General features: G+C 43.1%; 1 protein-coding gene across 4 annotated transcripts in view; it reads left to right on the forward strand.

Annotated features, from left to right (window-relative positions):
• The window catches only part of PSME4 (proteasome activator subunit 4), a 228156-nt gene that overhangs the window by 43808 nt on the left and 160206 nt on the right, over positions 1-24142 (forward strand). For all 4 annotated transcript variants that reach the window (XM_038397749.2, XM_043511903.1, XM_043511904.1 and 1 more), the window contains exons 4-8: positions 1899-1943; positions 4818-4967; positions 17015-17078; positions 17778-17852; positions 23742-23864. In XM_038397749.2, coding sequence (XP_038253677.1) covers positions 1899-1943; positions 4818-4967; positions 17015-17078; positions 17778-17852; positions 23742-23864 — 457 coding nt within the window. The remainder of the gene's footprint in view (positions 1-1898; positions 1944-4817; positions 4968-17014; positions 17079-17777; positions 17853-23741; positions 23865-24142) is intronic.

The raw sequence follows: 24142 nt of genomic DNA on the forward strand, positions 1-24142 counted from the left end.
AATCCCATGCACCGCTACAAGCTGGGGACCGACGGGCTAGGCAGCAGTTCTGCAGAAAAGGACCTGGGGATTACAGTGGATGAGACGTTGGATATGAGTCAGCAGTATGTCCTTTTTGCAGAGAAGGCCAATGGCATTTTGAGCTGTATTAGTAGGAGCATTGCCAGCAGATTGAGGGAAGTGATTATTCCGCTCTATTCTGCACTGGTGAGGCCACCCCTGGAGTATTGTGTCCAGTTTTGGTCCCCCCCCACTGCTGAAGGGATGTGGACAAATTGGAGAGAGTCCAGCAGAGGGCAATGAAAATGATTAGGGGGCTGGGGCACATGACTTATGAGGAAACTGGGTTTATTTAGTCTTCAGAAGAGAAGAGCGAGGAGGGATTTGATAGCAGCCTTCAATTACCTGAAGAGGGGTTCCAAAGAAGATGGAGCTTGGCTGTTCTCCGTGGTGGCAGATGACAGAACAAGAAGCAATGGTCTCAAGTTGAAGTGGAGGAGATCTAGGTTGGATATTAGGAAACGCTATTTCACTTGGAGGGTGGTGAAGCACTGGAATGGGTTACCTAGGGAGGTGGTAGAATCTCCATCCTTAGAGGTTTTTAAGGCCCAGCTTGACAAAGCCCTGGCTGGGATGATTTAGTTGGTGTTGGTCCTGCTTTGAGCAGGGGATTGGATTAGATGACCTCCTGAGGTCTCTTCCAACCCTAAAATTCTATGATTCTATGAAAAAGTACTTTATCCATTTTATATTCTTTTCTGTGAGTTTAAGTGGAGTCTTATTTCCTTTCTGTGGGACTTGTCAGATGCACAGTATAGTGTTTACATGGAGAGCACAGAAGGTATTTTAGCTGGACATCAGAACTTTTACTGGACACTGATCTCTTTATCCTGAGCAAGGCTCCACTTTTATCTCTTATTTTTTGGTATCATGAGGGTAGGGATATAGTATTTGTTTTACTTTTAAGCAGTGGGTAAACTACATGTACAGTACAATGATGTTCTGACTTCATAGAATATTTTTATTCAGAGACTGGCCTCTGACCAAAATGCAATCTAGCAACTGTCTACTATTGTTACTATTGAAATTAAATGTTAATTACAAAGCCATGTAAAAAGTAAAAACAGATTGCCTGTCATAGTGCCATTGATACATGATTCTCCCTTCCTCCTCTTTTTGAAAGCGTTTACTGTTTTGCTTCAATTTTAAAAAATGGTTTGACTGAATTAGATGTTACACATGTGAAGAAGCTTCATGTGAAAATTGCTATTAAAAACAGTCATTGTTACTCTGATAAAAACAATGTTATCCATAGCTAGGAAAACTTGTTCAGTCAGCTGTTGCTAAGTGTCAGGGAAGCTGTAGAAATAACTAGCGAGTTACAGTTAATTAATTTCTTTTGTTTGGTTAGGGATATATACAAATGCATTAGATTCGATTATGCATAAACAAAAACCAAATCTAAAAAATAGTTAAGGATTTGGAGTCTGAAAGGTACTGAAATATACTGCCCTTCATCTATTTTAAAACTTAACAGACTCTTATGTGATTTTTTTTTTCTATTATAGTTTCAAGTATCCATAAAAACTATGTTGATTCTGCTTGTTAGTCCATAATAGAAGGCAAGATATTATTCTTTAATATGGTACTAGTTTTTCACTCTGATTGAAGTACAGTGAATACTAGAGAGGAGTAAGGAGTAGAATCAGAAATTAAAGCAGTTTTAATCCTTGTGATTAGGTCTGTATGGAACAGAAGGATTCGCCACTGCATGTACACAGATGGTGTCTAATTGCATCAATACCATCTTAGATTTTAAACAATCATAAACTGACTGTTGTAATTACATTAATCTATTTCAATACAGCTTCTAACTTTCTTTTTCATTTTTGTTTCAGTTCTGTAGAAAGCGTTCTAAAAACACTTGTGAAAAGTTGTCGACCGTAAGTTCTTAACTATTTTCTAATCTTTCTGAAGCACGTGCCTTTAGTATTTCTTTTCTGGAACGTGTTAGGTGCTTGGGGGTTCTTTATACTGTCTGTGCTATTTTTTTAAACAGTGCAAGCTTTCTGATCCCCCCTCTCTCTTTCCAACATAACATTTAGCATTTATAGTTGAAGTTCCAAAGTTGAATTATATTTGGTTCCTTATATTTGATAAAAGCCTTTGTTCTAGTGAAAAATCATTTATTAATATTTTCTGGACAAGGCTCCTGTTTTATGGAACTAATTTTATTTCATCATTTTAAACCCGTATGATGCACTTTTTTTTTTTTTTATTAGAACTGAAGTGATGCAAATACATCAAGTTTCTATTATTTCTTCTCTGGAAATATTGTTTAACTAAATCTTTCAAGTGCGTGTTATCTGCTTAACAGAAATAAGCTTAATAAATTCTTGATTCCCTAGTCCTGCTATCCAGAAAGTTGACACCATAATAGAATGGTCTGTTGCTTTCCTTGATACAATTTAGAGTAATCTTTTAAGTTAGAGGTTAAAAGACCTATTTTTGGGCCTACTTATGGAAGGGAGTGGGGCAGGTGGAAGGAGAGAGAAGAGTGTAAAACATTTGTTTTGATAAATTTGGAGTCCTTATTAATAATTTTTCTACAGCTGTTGCCTCAAATGTATCAATTTGAGTGATCTTTTACCTTTAAGAAAGGTGGTTTTTTTTTTGTTTTTTTTTTTTAGTTTCCTCAACCACATGTATGAGCCTATGATTCCTGTGGTATGTTTTTACAGTAACATGTTCAAAGTGAAATCAGAAGGGCAATAACTAAGGGTAGCACTCTGCACAATGTTGAAACAAAGTGTGTGTGTTTTTTAAAATACACTTTTTTTCTTCTAAGCTGAAACCTTAATTGAAAACAAATAAAAAGTTAAGTGGAAAGGTGGAAAGCCACATAGCTTTTTTTTTTTTTTTTTTTTTTAAGCCAGGATATTATAAAATAAATCCTAAACCAATCTTTGTAATCTGCAACCATGATTTTGTCTTTTCCATATCACCTCAGTCATATCCACTACCCACAGTGCATATGCCCTCACCCTGGTCTAGAGTTTTCTATAGTGCTCTATACTAATAGACTTATAGGACTCTGGGATATACAAGGAATGCAGTTGAGAGGTCTGGTAGCTCTTTTCTGGCCTATGTGAAATATTGATATTCATTGTCCACTTTCATGTGAGCAGGTGATCCACGTTATAAAACCATTGCCACATTTGGCATCTATTAAGTATTATTGTCAGAGACACCAAGGTTTGAACAGCTATCTAGAGGTAATCACCCCAAGTTGGTGTTGAGAAGCGTCGGCAGGGTGAGGGAATTCTACACTGACGCTGGTTGTGCAGTGCTATTTTTTTTGGACAAATGAAGGAATGTGGTTTTTAGGGCTGACAATCTCAGTTCCCTCTAAGCTGTGCGGCTGCACAGCTGACTATTAAGCCCCACACAGGGGTTCAGGGTTGCGGCGAGGAGAGGCGCCCCTCCCCGCCAGCCCCAGCGGGTACCTGCCCTGGACTTGCCACTCCCAGGGGAGAGGAGCCCCTCCCTCGGCCCGTCCCAGCCCCGCTGGAGCTGCTGAGGCTGGGGAGAGACACCTCTCCCCAAGCCCCAAGCTGTTGTGGCGAGAGAGGGCTGGGGGGAATCCTCACTCCCCACCGCAGTCCCGGGACTACCTGTACCCCAAACCCGTCATCCCTAGCCCCACCCCAGAGCCGGCAGCCTCCTGCATCCCAACGCTGTGCCCCAGCTCTGAGCCCCTGCCAGCACCCCAAACCCCTAATCCCTGGCCCAACCCCAGAGCCTGCACCCCCCCCCCCGCACTCCAACCCTCTGCTCCAGCCCTGAGTCCCCTCCCACGACCTGAACCCCTTATTTCCAGCCCCATCCCAGAGCCTGCACCCCCAGCCAGAGCTGTCAACCCCTGAACCCTCTGCTCCAGCCCTGAGCCCTGTCCCACACTCCGAACCTCTCGGCCCCACTCCGCCGCATGAATGTTATGTGCACCAATATGAAGGTGATGTGTCACACGTCACTTCCATACTGGTGCATATAACAAAATTCATTCCATACATGGACGTAAAAAATTAGAGGGAACACTGCTGACAATTTGACATCTTTTATTAGCATCAAATTTACACTTAATGTATAATGCATGTTTTTAGTTCAAAATGAAAATGTGAAATTTGATTTAACTTCTGGAAACTCTTTACTCTAAATTTTGCATGGGTGAGGTTGCAGGAATTGGTGGCATGGCTTTTAAGTAGCCATATTTTATCGCAGTAGCTTTTTAATATAAACTAATGCCTATTCTGACTATGGAACAAATTCTAAACACTAATTTTACATGAGTAAGCAGCTCCTTCTTAGAAAAGTTCCATATTTGCTATAGGGCTATTCTAGTCTTCCAGATGCACTTTATTAGGAGGAAACAGAACATTAGCTCTACTTCCATTAAGATCCGTCTTTAGTGTAAATATTAGTTATTTGGTCTCTCACAATCTTTACATTGAAGCGGTTCCGTATCATGAGGATTTTTTAATTGTAATAAGAATAAGAAATTTTATTACAGTTGCACGCTTTGTGGAAATGATCCATATTTCCAGTCATCTCATCCTTCAGACTTCATTTTTTTTAATTTTTTTGGGAGACTGAGTGAGGCTGAGGATTTATTGGGTTACTGGACTGATTCTTATCTCTTTCTTTCTAACAATGTGGCCCTTACACCATAACATCTCAGTGCACAATTTAGCTATAAAATTTAAATTCATGGCAAAAATAAATAAATGAAGTGAAAATTAAGACTTCCCCTTTTTTAGGTATTTTCCAGAAAATGCCTCCACGGAGATGCTAGATGAATGGCGGCCTTTAATGTGCCCATTTGATGTTACCATGCAAAAGGCCATCACCTATTTTGAATTATTTCTACCCACTTCCCTTCCTCCAGAACTTCACCATAAAGGTTTTAAGTAAGTATATCTCAAAATGTTAGTTATTTTTATTCTTTACTGGGTAATACCACATTACATGGCCAAGGCATTGCCTGTTAATTGGTGATTTATGAAGTTGCACATCATGCAAATAGATTCATATGTCGGTTCTGATAAATATGTATATCTGGTACTCATGTCTTTTGAAATTGCATTGTAATGAACATCATTCTAGGAGTGCATCTAACAGTTGTAATTTTGCTGCTTCAAAACAGTTCTTAGAATAGTTGAAAATTGTAAGCCTTTGACTTCTCGGGCAGGGAAGTAGGAGCTACCTTTGTTGCAGAACACGAGCTGTTACTTATGTTTCCAACCATCCATTTCTTTCTCCATAAGAAAAATGAGAAGAGCTCCCCAGGGTCACTACTCTGTCCTTTCAGCTCTTCCTTCATTACACCACATGCTTCTTGGTATCTTGTTACCATTATTTAAAAAAAAAAAAAAAAAAAAAAAAAAAAAAAAAGTTCTTCTAACTTTAAAAAAAAAAAAAAATTGAGTGCCTTTTTCTGAATTTACATGAAATATACAACTTTAACATATCTAGTGATGTACCTTGGTTGGCAAGGCTACAGGCTTCGGTGATGTTGGCCCCCAAAGGGAGTAGAGCTTTTAGTGAATCAGGGTCAAGTGTTCCCAGTGGGCATCAAGACTTTGCACTAGTGCTAACTGCTTTAACATAGACTGTGCCAGGTCTGTGCTTTAGCACTCTCTCATTATCGAGCTGCACTGTTAAGTCAGTGAAATGCATGTCCTCACTGCATCAAATGAATACATTACTGGGATTGGACACTGAATTGAAGTCTTCACTGTAGAGTGCAGATATTTGGCCAGTCTTTAGTGGCCATTATTTGACCACTGTGGCCTTACATGGTCTTCTTTTGACTCCTGGGCATGGATTCTTCATGACTCTAGTTATGCAGTTCCATTTAGCATTGATGCTGGTAACTCAGGCTGAGAGTTCTTGTATTACTTGTGCAGCCTGACGATCTCTTATCAGCACATTGCTTGAAGTGTACTCAAGTTCATCTTGCATCATGCCAGTTGAAGCTTGGTTCTGTTGCAGAATCCCCATGGAGTTCTCTGAGCAACGGGGTGTGCTGACTTTCACCATCTAGATCTGTACTCCAGGCCTTAATGTGTGAGGAAATTGTGTATGTACTGAAGCTCCCAAGGCATTCTGTGTGACTGAACTTGGGTGTATCTGGATTTGATGCCTACTCTAGCACCAACAACGAGGAATCCTTGTGGCACCTTAAAGATGATAAATTTATTTGAGCATAAGCTTTCGTGGGCTAAAACCCACTTCATCAGATGCATGGAGTGAAAAATACAGTAAGCAGAATATATATTATGGCACATGAAAAGATTGGAGTTGCCTTACTAAGTGGAGGGTTAGTGCTAACAAGCCAATTCAATTAAGGTGGAAGTTGCCTATTCTCAACAGTTGACAAGAAGGGGTGAATACCAAGGGAGGGAAAATTTACTTTTTGTAGTGACCCATCCACTCCCAGTCTTTATTTGGGCCTAATTTGATGGTGTCCAATTTGCAAATTAATTCCAGTTCTGCAGTTTCTCATTGGAGTCTGTTTTTGAAGTGTTTTTGGTTGAAGAATTGCCACTTTTAAGTCGTTATTGAGTGTCCATGGAGATTGAAGTGTTCTCCTACTGGTTTTTGAATATTACAATTCTTGATGTGTGATTTGTGTCCATTTATTCTTTTGCGTAGAGACTGCCTGGTTTGGCCAGTGTACATGGCAGAGGGGCATTGCTGGCACATGATGTTTTTATGGAGACGTTTTAGTTGGGGGCTGTAGGTGACTGACCTAAATAGGGAGGGAGGGTGCATGCTGTCCAAGGACCCTAAGCTATTTTAGCTTTCCCTATGAATACTGAAATTAGTTCCACCGATGCCTGTAGTTATCAGGTGTCTGAGTGACTTATTGCATTTGAAAGTGCTCATAGGCACTGACTCGGTGGGTGCTCCAGGGAAAAAAATGGGGAGAAAGGGGAAAAAATGGTGGATGCTGAGCATCCACCAGCAGCCCCCCTACAAGCTCTCCCCCCCCGCAGCTCCTCCGACCTACAGCGATCAGTTGTTTCTTGGTGTTCAGGAGGCTTGAAGGGGGTGGGGGGAGGAGTGAGGATGTGGCGGAATTGGGCAGGAAGAGATGGCGAAGAGGCAGGATGGAGTCTTGGGGGAAGGGATAGAGTGGGGGTGGGGCCTGAGACAAAGCAGGGGATCGAGTATCCCCCGGTGCTTTGGAAAGTCAGCACCTGTGCAAATGCCCATTAAAAAGTCTCTGGTTACGTGTGATATTAAGTTGGTCATTAGAAAACTGATGAAACCTCTTGAATTTCTTTGTTACATGGAAGCAGTGACTTCAGTGAGTTAGCTTGAGGTGTTACTGACTTCCACCCCAACCTGTTCTAAAAGGATGGTATGGTATTTGGTTATCCTAAATTCTTCCCCAAAGTGGTGTTCGAGTTCTTCCACCAAATGCATCCGATGAAGTGAGCTGTAGCTCACGAAAGCTTATGCTCTAATAAATTTGTTAGTCTCTAAGGTGCCACAAGTACTCCTTTTCTTTTTGCGAATACAGACTAACACGGCTGCTACTCTGAAACCTTAAACAGTCAGTCTTCCTGTCAATATTCTCCCCAAGACTGAAGGCAGTTCCTGGGGAAACTGTTCTCCATGAACTTGATGTGAAAAAAGAAAAGGAGTACTTGTGGCACCTTAGAGACTAACACATTTATTTGGGCATAAGTTTTCGTGAGCTATAGCTCACTTCATCGGATGCAAAGCTTATGCTCAAATAAATGTGTTAGTCTCTAAGGTGCTACAAGTACTCCTTTTCTTTTTGCAGATACAGATTAACACGGCTGCTACTCTGAAACCTGTTGATATGAAAAGATTATCTGAAGTGTATTAGAGCTCACAGTACACACGTGTCAAATTCATTCTGTGAAGAGAGCCATACTGCATTTTTTTATGGGGTCTGTGATCTGCACTTATGTTGTTCAGGGTCAAACGCTACCCTCTATCCACAGCAGATCTCCTATTGATAACAATGGGCGTTTTACACAAAGACTGAAGGAGAGTATGGCTCTTATGGAATAATAACTGAACTTCAATAACTGAACGTTACTATTTTGTTTGAAATCGCTCAGTGGTGGTGGGAAATGAGGCAGAGCAATTTAGGTAATTTGCATGTGCAGTTACCCAACTTCTGAATACAATTATGGTAATTATGCAAGTTAGGGGCACAGGTATGTCTCTGATCATTTGATAAACTTGCTTTTAGTGACATCAGGTGTCACTGAAATTAATTGGATCTCAGAGCTGTTTCAGGCTGTCACTGGAAGTCATATCTAAATGGCTGTTGGATTGCATATCCCATTGCTATTCCTTTTCAAGCTGACCACTTCAAGGTCATATTAAAGCTGTTGCCCCAGCCAGCCTCTGAGCAGGTCTTGACCAGAAGAATATGCAGCACAGCCCTTTTTTTTTATTAACTATTGTTGTTATCAAGATGTATATTACCGTATTTTTCCAGACCTTGCTGATGTGGGTCTCTGTAGATGGTTCTGTGTTTACACCTATATGACATCCTTTTTTGTTGTTGAGCATCTAAAAGTATGCATCTGCTGTAAGGCAGCTGCTGTTGAATAAGTGAATTTCTTGTAATTCTTTCTTTCTGAAGGTGTTTTGTGTTACTGATCTCTGCTCAGCCACCTCAGAGTTGGATTTTTCAAGGACCTTGTAAATTAAGTACATTTCAGTAATTTATTAATCTTACTACTTTTTCGAGGAAAGCAGAGCATATTGGAAACACTAAGGGTTAGCCAAGTTTCAACAGCAGAGCTGGCATGCATTACTGCCTCTTAGAAGCCAGTGGTTTAGAATTTTGTGTTATGATAATTTATGAGTCACATTATTACCTAGAGGCTTAGGGCGGGGATCAATTATACTGTAAATGCCTTCAGAGAACAAGAATTACAGATAATTAGCTTTTTTTTTTGAGTCACTTCCAAGCCTTCCAGTTCTCCTTACTCTTAAGTTTCCTTTCCTACTTTTTTGTCTCTCCTTCCTTTTCTCTCCTCCTTTCTGTAGGTTTTAATAAACATTGCAATCCTGAGAGAGGAGGCTCTTGCTATTGATAGTGTGGAAACAGAAAAGAGATGAAGAAAGGTTCATTAGAAGAAAAAGTTTTTTGTTTTGCTAGAAAGTAAATTAAGGCTGCGAGTCTGTCATGGAAGTCATGGATTCCATGACTTTCTGGGATGGCTGTGACTTCTGCATCAGTTGGTGCAGCTGGCCAGGGAGCCACCTGAGCAGCTCGGGCAGCCCCTGGGCCAGCCACACGAGCCACGGCTGGGGTAGTCTCGGGCTGCTGTGCCCCCCTCCCAGCAGCAGCGAGGGTCCTGGGCCATGTGCCACTACCTGGCTCCCTCCTTCCCCCGACCCAGCAGCAGCAAGAGTTTGGGTGTGGGAAGTGGCTCAGGGCTGGGGCAGGGGGTTGGGGTGCGGGAGGGGGTGAGGGCTCTGGGTGATGCTTACCTCAGTGGGCTCCCCAGAATGGTGATATGCTCCTAGGCGGAGGCATGGCCAGGCGGCTCCACACGCTGTCTCCGCCCGCAGGCACCACCCCCACAGCTCCCATTGGCTGGGAACCATGGCACTCGGGGCGGGGGCAGCACGCAGAGCCCCACTGGCCATGCCTCTGCCTAGGAGCCGAGGGACATATTGCCGCTTCTGGCAATCTGCATGGAGCCAGGAAGGGAGCCTGCCAGTCCCCCCCCCTCCTCCCCACCCCAGCAGCTGCAGGGGTCCTGATTCGTTTCTCCCCCCCACAAGTACCCACGTTGCCCCTGGGCCCCCCCGCCCCAGAGCACCCAACATTTAGTCAGGGGTATATAGTACACGTCGTGGACAGGTCATGGGACATGAATTTTTGTTTACTGCCTGTGACCTGTCCATGACTTGTACTAAAAATACCCGTGACTAAAACGTAACCTTAAGTGACACCTATAATCTTTCTAAAGAATACATGAACTATATGGTGGCTTCTCCCATTCATATGTATTATAAGATGCACTCACTCACCTGATTAAACTTAACAAGCTGAATGAAGTGATTCCTCGGTAGTCAGTTAAAGGTATGGCAGTTACAAATTTGGGAAGCCTGAGATAAAGATCTGGCATCCATTGTGAAGAACTGGAGAGATGAGACAGATATAAATCTATGTGCATGTATTAAATGGGCTTGAGAAGAAGGATTTTATTACATTCACATTAATAAATTTACTGCAGCTCCCAAATAACTCCCACTTCTCCATCCCCACTCAATTTCCCCAAACTCCATGGGATACCACAGATTTTCCCAACCCCCACTGCTTCCTTCTCCAGCCTCCAACCCCAGTGTGCCTAGGTCCCCTTTATGAAATCCCCCTTTGAACCTTGCCCCCCCTCCCCTTTAAATATTCTTCCTCCACCATTGAGCCTCAGTGCCCAAGTCCCCATTAGTCAGTCCCAGGAACTCCTTTCCTGTCCTCCCATAGATATTCCCTGGGTGGGGGGGTGTTGCAGAGTGAACCCACCCTGCACTTACCCCACAGCAGCAGCTCCTTCAGCTCCTGTCCTGCAGGACTAGCTGGGCTGAGCTCCAGGTGTTGTGACTGGATTGGAGGCTTGGCGGATGGTCAAGCCTCCCAGGGGGGACAGACGAGGCCCAGGTGGGATATTGCTGAGTGAGACCATCCCGCACTCACCCTGCTGCTGCTGCTTCTGTCCCACTGGGCTGCCTGGGCTCAGACACTCACTCAGTTTTGGTCTCTTCCCCTCCGCTAGTCATATTGGAGAGGTGGCTGAGACAAACCTGAGAAGTGCTGTGGACCCTGTGCACCAGGTTGCAATGCCCAGAGCAGGAGCCCAGCCAGCCCTATGAGGCAGGAGCTGCTACTGCACGCTGAGTTTTTAGTTTTAAGTTTTTTTGTTTTTCTTTTTTTTTGTTATTTTGCCTTTGCAAAAACTATGTGGGCCTCTAACAATTACCTCCTTTGTCTTATCTCCAACACTCCTGTTAATACACTCCAGAATATGTCTTTTTCATAACTGCATCACATAGTTGGGTTATATTCAATTTGTGATCTATTATTAACTCCCTGATCTTTTTCAGTTGTCCTACCACCTAGCCATTTGTTCCTCCTTTAGTAGTTGTGCCTTTGACTTTTCCTTTCTGAATGTAGTACGGTGACGCATGACCAGAAAGGGTTAAACATCCTGCAGGATGAATGACTCAAAATCAACCCTTAAAGAGTAATGAGAGATAATGTTTGTGTTTTTGTGTATTTACATATCATAGAATCATAGATTAGGATTGGAAGAGACCTCAGGAAGTAAACTAGTTCAACCCTCTACTCAAAGCAAGACTAACACCAACTAAATCATCCCAGCCAGGGCTTTGTCAAGCTGGGCCTTAAAAACCTTTAAGGATGGAGATTCCACCACCTCCCTAGGTAACCCATTCCAGTGCTTCACCACCCTGCTAGTGAAATAGTTTTTCCTAATATCCAACTTGGACCTCCCCCACTGCAACTTGAGACCATTGCTCCTTGTTCTGTCTTCTGCCACCACATGTATATGGGTAGTGGTCAACAGAGTAATCAACAGTCCCTGTCTATGCTGTATTCTGTTAATTCAGAGATCAAAAGAACATCCTAGCATTTAAATGAACCTTAAACACTGAATATCTCTGTAGTCCTCTCTTTTTGAAACGTATAGGCAGTCATCTGTGAATGGTGAAAAACAGGCAATTGCCTTATGTTAATTCATGTAGCTAAGTACTGGTGATGGACCTACTTCAAAGGCTTTGTCTATACTGTGAAAAAACACCCCCCTGAGCAAGTTTCAGCACTGTAAAGTTGCAGTGTAGACAGTGCGCCAGCTCTGGTAGCTATTCCCCTCGTGGAGGTGGTTGGTTTGTTTTTTTTTTTTTTATAGCGCTGGGAGAGCTCTCTCCCAATGCTGATGCTGCAACTACACAGCCATGTTAGTTTGGCTTGAAGTGAGTGAACATGGGCTTGAAGGCTTGAAATTGTATAAAAGATCCTTGGGTCTTGATCCTGTCATCTCAGACCTGCTTGAGGTTTCATGCAGGGGAAGCCTAAGCCATCAGGACTGAGATCCCAGTTCTAACTGGACTGCCCTGAAGATAAACACTGGACTATAACCTATGGACTAAATTTATAAAAGAACTCTTTGCAGCTACAAAGCTTATCATCTCTGCTATGAATCTGAACCTTAAGATTGACTCATGTCTGTATGTATCTCTTTTGTATTTTAATAAATTTCAGTTTTAGTTAATAAGAATTGGCTATAAGTATGTATTTGGGTAAGAACTGGAATATTCATTAACCTGGGAGGTAATGTGTCCAATCTTTTGGAATTGATAGAATCTTTTCTTTTATATGGCGAATAAGATTTTCATTCATCTTCATCATTCTTGACTTGGGTCTCTGGGTGGAAGCCTGAGGCTGGGTTACTTTAAGGAAACTGTGTTTTGGACTTCTGAGTAACCAGTCAGATATAACAGAAGCTGTTTAGTGCTGGCTTGGTAAATCTAATTGAAATATCCACCAGCTTTGGGGATTGTCTGCCCCATTCTTTGCAGTTCACCCCAACTGAGTGATCTCAGCTGGCTCCCCCTGGGCCTCCAGGCAAAAAGGTACTTTTTATTTATCTTCATTGAATTTCATCATATTGATTTCAGACCAATTCTCTAACTCGTCAAGGTTATTTTGAATTCTCATTCTGTCCTCTAAAGGGCTTGCAGCCCCTCCTTACTTGATGTCCTCTTAAAATTTTATAAGCATACTCTCCACTCCATTCTCCAAGCATTAATGAAAATATTGTATAGTGACAGACCCTGCAGGACTTCACTAGATACGTTGAACTGTATCAGTGGAACAGTGAACTATTGATAACTACTCTTCGAATATAGTTTTTCAACAAGTTGTGCACCCATCTTACAGTACTTTCATCTAGAGACCATTTTTCCCTATTTTGTGTATGAGAATGTCATGTGGGACTGTGTCAAAAGCCTTATAAAATCAAGATATATCACATCTGTTGCTTCTCCCTATCTACTAGGGTCAGTAACCCTGTCAAAGAAGGTTTCAGAGTAGCAGCTGTGTTAGTCTGTATTCGCAAAAAGAAAAGGAGTACTTGTGGCACCTTAGGGACTAACAAATTTATTTGAGCATAAGCTTTCGTGAGCTACAGTTAACTTCATCGGATGCATTCAGTGGAAAATACAGTGAGGAGATTTATATACATAGAGAACATGAAACAATGGGTGTTACCATACACACTGTAACCAGAGTGATCACTTAAGGTGAGCTATGGCCAGCAGGAGGGGAGGGGGGAACCTTTTGTAATGATAATCAAGGTGGGCCACTTCCAGCAGTTGATAAGAACATTTGAGGAACAGTGGGGAGGGAATAGTTTTACTTTGTGTAATGACCCATCCACTCCCATTTTTTATTCAAGCCTAAGTTAATTGTATCCAGTTTGCAAATTAATTCCAATTCAGCAGTCTCTTATTGGAGTCTGTTTTTGAAGTTTTTTTGTTGAAGAATTGCCACTTTTAGGTCTGTAATGGAGTGACCAGAGAGATTGAAGTGTTCTCCGACTGGTCTTTGAATGTTATAATTCTTAACGTCTGATTTGTGTCCATTTATTCTTTTATGTAGAGACTGTCCAGTTTGGGCAATGTACATGGCAGAGGGGCATTGCTGGCACATGATGGCATATATCATATTGGTAGATGTGCAGGTGAATGAGCCTCTGATAGTGTGGCTGATGTGATTAGTCCCTATGATGGTGTCCCCTGAATAGATATGTGGGCACAGTTGACAACGGGCTTTGTTGCAAGGAAAGGTTCCTGGGTTAGTGGTTCCGTTGTGTGGTGTGTGGTTGCTGGTGAGTATTTGCTTCAGGTTAGGGGGCTGTCTGTAAGCAAGGACTGGCCTGTCTCCCAAGATTTGTGAGAATGACGGGTCGTCCTTCAGGATAGGTTGTAGATCATTAATGATGCGTTGGAGGGGTTTTAGTTAGGGGCTGAAGGTGACAGCTAGTGGCGTTCTGTTATTTTCTTTGTTCGGCCTGTCCTGTAGTAGGTGACTTCTGGGTACTCTTCTGGCTCTGTCAATCTGTTTCTTCACTTCAGCAGGTGGGTATTGTAGTTGTAAGAATGCATGATAGAGATCTTGTAGGTGTTTGTCTCTGTCTGAGGGGTTGGAGCAAATGCGGTTGTATCGTAGAGCTTGGCTGTAGACAATGGATCGTGTGGTATGGTCTGGATGAAGCTGGAGGCATGTAAGTAGGAATAGCGGTCAGTAGGTTTATGGTATTGGGTGGTGGTTATGTGACCATCGCTTACTAGCACCATAGTGTCCAGGAAGTGGATCTCTTGTGTGGACTGGTCCAGGCTGAGGTTGATGGTGGGATGGAAATTGTTGAAATCCTGGTGGAATTCCTCAAGGGTTTCTTTTCCATGGGTCCAGATGATGAAGATGTCATCAATGTAGTGCAAGTAGAGTAGGGGCATTAGGGGACAAGAGCTGAGGAAGCATTGTTCTAAGTCAGCCATAAAAATGTTGGCATACTGTGGGGCCATGCGGGTTTCCATAGCAGTGCCACTGATTTGAAGGTATACTTGTCCCCAAATGTGAAATAGTTACAGGTGAGGACAAAGTCATAAAGTTCAGCCACCAGGTTTGCTGTGACATTATCGGGGATACTGTTCCTGACAGCTTGTAGTCCATCTTTGTGTGGAATGTTGGTGTAGAGTGCTTCTACATCCATAGTGGCTAGGATGGTGTTTTCAGGAAGATCACGATGGATTGTAGTTTCCTCAGGAAGTCAGTAGTGTCTCAAAGATAGCTGGGAGTGCTTGAGGAGGGAGTCTACATAGCCAGACAATCCTGCTGTCAGGGCGCCAATGCCTGAGATGATGGGGCGTCCAAGATTTCCATGTTTATAGATCTTGGGTAGCAGATAGAATACCCCAGGTCGGGGTTCCAGGGGTGTGTCTGTGCGGATTTGTTCTTGTGCTTTTTTAGGGAGTTTCTTGAGCAAATGGTGTAGTTTCTTTTGGTAACCCTTAGTGGGATCAGAGGGTAATGGTTTGTAGAATGTGGTGTTGGAGAGCTGTCTAGCAGCCTCTTGTTCATATTCCGACCTATTCATGATGATGACAGCACCTCCTTTGTCAGCCTTTTTGATTATGATGTCAGAGTTGTTTCTGAGGCTGTGGATGGCATTGTGTTCTGCATGGCTGAGGTTATGGGGCCAGTGATGCTGCTTTTCCACAATTTCAGCCCATGTACGTCGGCGGAAGCACTCTATGTAGAAGTCCAGTCTGTTTTTTTGACCTTCATGAGGAGTCCACCCAGAATCTTCCTTTTTGTAGTCTTGGTAGGAAGGTCTCTGTGGGTTAGTACGCTACTCAGAGGTGTGTTGGAAATATTCCTTGAGTTGGAGATGTCGAAAATAGGATTCTAGGTCACCACAGAACTGTATCATGTTCGTTGGGGGTGGAGATTAGCAATATTAGATTAGCTGGGTGGGTTAAGGGAACCACTTTTGTGGCTCCTTGTGGCTGAATTGGAATTAATTTGTAAACTGGATACAATTAACTTTAGGCTTGAATAGAGACTGGGAGTGGATGAGTCATTACACAAAGTAAAACTATTTCCCCATGTTTATTCCCCCCCCACACACTGTTCCTCAGACGTTCTTATCAACTGCTGGAAATGGCCCACCTTGATTATCACTACAAAAGGTGTCCCCCACTCCCCTCACGCTCTCCTGCTGGTAATAGCTCACCTTAAGTGATCACTCCGGTTACAGTGTGTATGGTAACACCCATTGTTTCATGTTCTCTGTGTATATAAATCTCCCCACTGTATTTTCCACTGAATGCATCCGATGAAGTGAGATGTAGCTTACAAAAGTTTATGCTCAAAGAAATTTGTTAGTCTCTAAGGTGCCACAAGTACTCCTTTTTGTCAAAGAAGGAAAGTTCTTGTTCTAGACACATCCATGTTGACTATTACTTATCACCCTCTTATCCTCTAGGTGCTTACAAATTGATAATTTGTTTCAATATGTTTCCAGGTACTGAGATTAGATTGACTGGTCTCTAATTCCCCAGCTCTTCTTTTTTCCCCTTTTTTAGAGATAAGCAGTATGTTTGCACTTCTCCAGTTGTCTGGGACCTCACCCATCCCTATGAATTCTCAAAGATAATCTCTAGCAGTTTCAGGATTGCTTCAGCTAGTTCCTTAAATACCCTGGGATGTTTTTCATCAGCCCTGCTGATTTAAATACTTCTAATTTAATTGGACTTGTGGAGGACTTAAAGGAGAGAATTAGAAAGGTTTCAGTAAAATAAAGGAAAAAATAAGGGTTTAGGTGGAGGAATCGTGAAGCTTGTTTCCCAAGCTCTGAAAGAATTTGGGATCAAGTCTGATGCTTTTTATAGGTCTTGGACAATAGGGATAAATGTTAGACATTAGAGTAGGAGAGTGGTGCAAACTAGGTGCGATAGGTTCTTACTAGTGAGTATGCCAGTTGAGATGAAAACTAAGACAGAACAAGAAACTGGTGAGACTGAGGTAGGTAGAAGGAAGTGAAATACAGATGTAAATCATTAACATAAAACTTCTACTAAACTTTACATTTAAAAGTTGGCCAGAAACGATGAGGTGGTAAGGGAGGGAGGAGGAACGAACGCCAAGGACTGAAGCTTGGGGTCAGAGGTAGGGATGAAAGAACTAGTGGTAGGACAGTGACCATAGCCAGTCAGTAAGGGGGGGAAAAAATACTTGGATTAGTGAAAGTGAGATCAAGAGAAAAGGTGCCTGAAACTGCCTAGTAGAGTGGAGATGAAATGTGTGCCTGATGATGGAGGAGAGATTGGTGCCGTGCTGAAATGACTGGCTTGATTTCATTTCTTGCAGGCTTTGGTTTGATGAATTTATAGGCCTCTGGTTTTCAGTTCAGAATCTTCCACAATGGGAGGGGGTGAGTATTTACTTTTCCTAATCCTGTAGAATAGCACTATATAAATAGAGCTGAAATGTGCTTGTAAATAGATCTGAAATATTTAACTTGAACACTGTCACATCGAGTTCCATTTTTCCTCCCCTTTCTCTAGTGTGGAGGAAAGAGGTGGTAATTTCATGACTTCCAACAAGCTGTTGCTGATTGAGTAAACAAGCCAGCAGTTTTGATTGTTGGGCAGTTTATAATTGCTCTCTCATGCAGCTTTCCTTTTTAACCTTTGGAATGTTAGCATTTTCTAGACTACCAGTCAATCCTTATGGGGATGCAAAGGGCTATTGTGATATAGTTCTATGAAATCCCACCAATATAACGGCATCCCATAGTTCAGTATCTCTAATATGAAAGAGATATGGGGGTGGAGGGGTGTAGTTTTTGTTTGTATTTTAGTCATGAATATTAAAAGAAGTAACAAGTGAGGTGGGGATCTCAGCGCAGGAATTGTAATGATTTCTCAGGTGTTTACATTAAGCTTCTTTAACTCCTTATTTATGCCCTGTGTGACATTGGTGAATGTCATCTTAAAATCTCTTGCTGAGGTGAACTGATATTTTGCCTCTGTGGCCACTGATGAAATGGGCCTCGAGTTCTTCTCTTAGAAATGTATGCTATGGAAAATTGACCTGTTTTTTTGTTTCTCCCCTCCCTCCCTCCCCCCAGCATCTAGTAAACCTTTTTGCTCGCTTGGCCACTGACAACATAGGGTACATAGACTGGGATCCATATGTACCAAAGGTAATATCTATTATTTTTACAAGTGATATTGTTTATCCTGCAATAATATTACAGTAACCCTGAAGATATATTTCAATGTAGGCAATACCAAACATAAATATTCTCTGCAGCCTCTGTTTTGGCCTCGTATAACCATGTTTTCAAGGTAGGTACGTGCAGCTGAAAATCTGAATTAACTCTGTGTATAGCTTTGGGAGTTGGCACTCTTCATCAGTTGACTCAAAAGGGTATTACTATGTTGCACCACCCTTCTGTAATCAATTATACATGTGAATAACTTTAAATGCACAAGTAATCCCACTTACTTGCAAGAATGAGACCAAGTATGGAACCGCTTTTGAATTAGTTGATGCACAGCACATATGCACTGAACCTCTGACATTTGATTTCAAGCTGTTCATAACATTTTAATATATTAAAATCTTCTGGTGTAAACCAGCTTTTGCCAACTTGGATCAGATTTTGATGTAGCATGCACATTTTCAAAAGTCCAAAGTTATTTTTGTTTCAAACAATTCCAAATTTGAGTTAATAAAGATATAGTGTAATATTTGCTTTTTCTTTGTTGTCTCAATGGTATGAACACTATAGAATTCAGGCCAGCCAGCTTCCTTGGAAATAGTCCAATTGGTACTGAGAAGGATCATATTAATGCCTTTGTGAGGCTAAGTGTAAGCTGTAAGAAGACCAAAAAGTTGGAAAGAGACTATTTTGGCCAACGTTTTTATATCTCTTAAACTGCTGGCTCATATAGCCACCTGTCCCTTCTTACTGAGAAAACAAATGAAATTGTGTGATTCTGATACTTTTAGATACAGCTTGCTTCAGTTATTTTAGGGCATTCAGACTCAACTTTTTTTCACTGGATATTAAACATACGAAATAAATCTCCAGAGAGCTACTCGTCTCATAACACAAGAACTAGGGGTCTCCAAATGAAATTAATAGGCAGCAGGTTTTAAACAAACAAAAGGAAGTATTTATCACACAACACAGTAAACCTGTGGAACTCCTTGCCAGAGGATGTTGTGAAGGCCTAGACTATATAACAGGGTTAAAAAAGAAACTAGATAAGTTCATAGAGGATAGGTCCATCAATGGCTATTAGCTAGGATGGGCGGGATGGTGTCCCTAACCTCCGTTTGCTAGAAACTTGGGAATGGGTGACGGGATGGATCACTTGATGATCATCTGTTCTGTTCATTCCCTCTGGGGCACCTGGCATTGGTCACTGTCAGAAGACAGTATACTGGGCTAGATGGACCTTTGGTCTGACCCAGTATGGCCATTCTTATGTTCTTAGTCTCCTGACTTCTAAATGATCATCACTTAAATTTTCAATCCTTCGAGGGTAAATATTAACTTCATCCGTTTCCTCAATAATTTGGGTGCTTTATTGCTGAAATTTGGTCTCTTATGAAAAGATTAAATCCAATTTCTCTTATAATATAAATACGTGTTCTTCTTCGAGTGATGGTCCCTATGTGGATTCCAATCACGGGTGCTCATTCGCGCCATTCTGCCAGAGCCAGAACTGCTCATAGTAGCGTATGTTGACCCGAATATGCGTCAACCGCGTGGCTCATCCGAGATTTTAAGCCGTGTGGATCAACGCTGCTCCAGTTCCCTCTAACCGCTGCATGGCTAGAGTCGGAACCACTGTTCTTCAGTGCTCTTAGCTTGCTTTGAGTACTGCGTTTCTCCTTTATCTCCTGTATGTCGTTCTTTCCTGGTGTAGTTGTCGGTTCTAGTTTCCCTGTCCTTAGTTAGTTAGTTTTTAGTTAGTGTGAAAGATTGATTGATTGATTAATTAATTGAATTAATTTCCCCCTTGGTGGAAACCTTCCCCAGCCAGGGGACTATGTCCCAGCAAACCAAGGTTAAGTACTGTGCTTCTTGCTCTCCATTGTTCTCTGTGAGCGATAAGCATCAATTCTGCCTCTACTGCCTCAGCAAGGCTCACATTGCTGTGCGTTGCTCTATTTGCTCGTTACCACCCTGAACTCGGGAAGCTTGTGAACTTCACCTCCATAAATTCCTTATGGAGGAGGCAGTGCGCCCCTGTGTGCCACCAGATCTGGCACTGGCAGATTTATTGGACTATTGATCAGCCCCACTCCCATCCCGCCTGGCATCTGCCCAAGTAGCGTTGTGTGCATAAGAAGCACGCACATGGGCACAAGGGGATTGCCCCCAAGCGTAGCATTTCCTCCCCAAGCCATGCCCGGTCAGGTGAGAAGTCACACGCCGACAATCGGGCCCCCTCTTCCAAAAAGTCACATTTGGAGCATAAGTCCTTGCACCATTCTCCAATGGCACTGACCTCAGCCTTGGTGACAGCTCCGCTGCCTTCGCTCCATCACCGTCCACGCTGCCGGGACCATCTTGTGTCTCCTGTCCTGTTCCGCGCGCTCTGGGGTGCCTGTCACTGCTGACAATTACAGCTTAGCTGAGGCTGCCATCCTTGCACTGCTTGCTGCCCTTGGTCCTCCATCCCTGATTGAGGAGCCTCTCCTGTTGATGTACTGCCCTCCAATGCCTCCCACTGCTCCACCGGTTCCACTGGTACTGACTGCTCCGCTGCTTACCAGACCCATCCTCCAAATCGGAGTAGTTTTTTGACACGAACCCCACCTTCTCGCTGGCCAACTTTACATCCTGGATCCCAGAGTGCAGCCCTACCAGCCAGCCTTGTGGTTCTCCTACCCAAGGGGACCATCGATTCCTAGCAACCCCTACACCCGACCCTATTGGGCCGCTTGGGACCCATACCAATGTCGTATACTCAGTCAGCCCTCCCCATCCACTATCACCATTTACAATGCTCCTTCGGATGCTCCCACTCCACTGGCCCCGCAGGTCCCCACCGGTGCCTTTTCATTGCCTGATGAAGTGCTCATTTCTCCGTCCGTCTCACCTCCCATTGATCATGCCCAGAATCAGGTCCTCCTTCACCATATCATCACTGCCCTCAACCTTCCTCATTTGGTGGTACAACCCATCCTCCATTCCAGGCGGGCATCCCATTTATGCCTCCGGTGCCATGCACCACCCTCACCACCGACACCTCCCTGGCAAGCTGGGGCACACGTGGATGGACACATGGCCGGGGCCTCTGGTTGTCCAGAGAGGCAAGAATGCACATCAACATTGTTGAACTTCATGCCATTCACTTAGCCTGCTGAATGCTACTGCTACTCCTCTGCTCCTGCCACGTCCAACTGCTCTCAGACAACATGCAACAGTTGCCTATGTCAGCAAGTAGGGCGGGACACGTTCCCCCTCCCGCTGTGCGAAGGCCATCCTCCTCTGGAATTGGTGCCTTAAATATGACATCGCTCTCCATGCTGTGCATCTTCCTGGCACGAGCAATTCTCTTGTCAACACCCTCAGTCTCTTCTTCCATGCCAACTCTATGACCCCACACTCTGCTCTGTTTTTTGCCAGTGGGGGACACCTCACTGGGATTTCTTCGCCGCGGCAGACAATCTCAAATTTCCTCCCTTCTGTTCCAGGGGAGCCCTCGGCCCAGGATCTCAGGGCGACGCCCTTCTCCTTCCTTGGACCACCGAACTCCACTGTGTCTTCCCGCCCATTCTCCTGTTTCTACAAGCCCTAAGCAAAATACAATGGGATCAGGCGACCGTCATCCTTGTGGCCCCCGCTTGGCTTCGCCAATATCGCTTTACAGATCTCCTTCTCTCCATCTGCCCCCCAATTCACCTTCCCAATCTCCTGAACAACCCATTGGCTGAATCTGACAACCCAGCCCCAGCCCTCTTCACCTCATGGGCTGGTATTTGGATGGAGCTCGCAGATAGACGTGGCATGCTCTGCTCTGATTCCATCCACGACATCCTTACACACAGCAGGTGACGGCCCACTAGAGTTTGCTATCAGGTGAAATGGTGCTGCTTCACTATTTGGGTGTGTGGCCATGGCTATTCCCTGTATGCTTTCTCCATGCCTGTTGTCCTGGTCTACCTCCTCCACCTCCGGTACTCTGGCCTTGCCCACTCCTCCATTCATGTACACCTGGAAGCACTCAGTGCCTTTCTCCCCCCTGGTGAATGGCTTTTCTGTCTTCATTCACCCGACTACTGTCCGCTTCCTCCATGGCCTTCTCAGTGCCTTTTCTTCAATCCGCAAGCAGACCCCTACCTGGGACCTCAGCGTGGTCCTCTCCACCCTCACTAAGCTGCCCTTGGAACCTCTCGCCCCTTGCTCCCTGCCCAACTCTCCGTGAAGGTGATTTTCTTGGTGGCCATTACCTCTGCACTATGCGTCAGCGAACTGGCGGCCACGATGGTGGATCCTCCCTTCACTGTCTTGCACAAGGACAGTGTCTCCCTCCTCCTCCACCACAAATTCCTCCCCAAAGTGGCATCCCCATTCCACCTCAATCAATGCCCCACCTTCTACCAGACACTTTAATCTCCCCACCTTTTACCCCAAATTATATACCTTCTCCAGACACCACGTGCTTCATTCCCTGGACATATGTATGGTGCTGGCATTCTACCCTCAGCACACCTGCAGCTTCTGTGCTTTCTCCTGCCTTTTCGTCGCCATTGCCGTCCGTTACTGGGGCCGTGCGCTCTCTTCGCAACGCCTCTCCGGTTGGATTTGCTGCTGTATTGTGGACTACTATACTCTCTCTCATGTTCTTTTGTATTGCTTCCATCAAAAAAGTGGTGGGCCTTATTAATTTCATGTTGTTTATTAAATCCAGTGGGTTTGTCTTTAATTTCATATTCCTTTTTATGGTTCTGGAACTGCATTTTAATCATACTTGCCTGGTTTTTTTGTTTTTGTTTTTTCATTCAGACTTAACATTTCTTTGTTCTCCCATTTCTCTATTTTGCCTTATCCAAGATCCCCAAACATGTTGGTATGGTTTGAATCTCCATTATTAGCTGCAACACCTAGTTGCCAACTATAAGGAGATGAATAAAAGGACCCTTATGCCCTATCCTCAAGCTTCTGATGCAGAAGTAGTATGTGGGGATAGGTCACTAAAGACTAACTTTCCTTCCATCTTCAAAAACTATAGGTGCATGTAAGAAGCTGCTGGCACTCATTTTCCCTCTCAAACCTATCACATCATCAAAAATATTGGAATAAAAATAAATAACTCCTTGTCTATGGTACCTTTTCTAACTGAAAAGAAGTTGTAGGTGGAGTGCCCCACAGCAATTCTTGGAAAACACTCTCTTGTTTATAGTATGCACAAATCATTTGGAATACTAGGTAGAAGTTTAAATTGTAACGATAACCAAACTATTGCAAAAAGAACAGGAGTATTTGTGGCACCTTAGGGACTAACAAATTTATTTGAGCATAAGCTTTCGTGGGCTAAAACCCACTTCATTGGATGCATGCAGTGGAAAATACAGTAGGAAGATACACACACCCACACACACACACCCCATGAAACAATGGATGTTATCATACACACTATAACGAGAGTGATCAGTTAAGGTGAGCTATTACCAGCAGGAGAGAGAAAAAACTATTGCATAATTTTTAACCTGATTTTAGTTCTCTAGTACCAGGAGTTTGAATCTCAGACTGCTGGGTGTTTAGTATCATGATAGTTCTCCTACAATCATGCATTTAAATGTATTTCAGTTTTATGTGAAAACTGATTGTCTCAGAGTAACCCTTGATGCTGGGACCTAAAATTGTATCTGTTCCGCACACTGCTAAGAATGGAACTTGCAGTAACTATGAGTAGCCAGTCACTAAATGCATATGTGATGTTTTGTTACTCGGATGTTTATTCTAGCAAATTAATAACAACTATGCAGGAACTGTTGCCCCATTGCAAGTATTGTACAGAAACTTCTTATAAATAGTATTAAGTAATAATATTAACTTTTTTAACAGATATTTACAAGGATTTTGAGAAGTTTGAATCTTCCAGTGGGAAGCGGTCAAGTTTTAGTTCCAAGATTCCTAACAAATGCTTATGATATAGGACATGCAGTAATGTGGATCACAGCCATGATGGTTAGTATTCTTTTTATATAGTACATTAAAAACTGGTAATGAAAAGCTCTGAACAGCTATGTAGCTAAAATGATTAAAGTGCCTGGGTATTCAGCTTCAGCAGATGCTTATTTCTGAGGCTTTCTTTTCCCAATGTTTATTTAAAAGTAGTGCCTTACCGTTGGTTGGGGATGTGGGACATAAGGTTTATTTCAGGGCTGCTCTAAGTGGCACTTTGGAAATGAGCTGCAGCTCATTGATTTAAAGTCCAATACAAGCATGAAGTTTGTCCACAGTGA

This window comes from Dermochelys coriacea, chromosome 3 (assembly GCF_009764565.3).
Source record: "Dermochelys coriacea isolate rDerCor1 chromosome 3, rDerCor1.pri.v4, whole genome shotgun sequence".
NCBI lineage: Eukaryota > Metazoa > Chordata > Testudines > Dermochelyidae > Dermochelys > Dermochelys coriacea.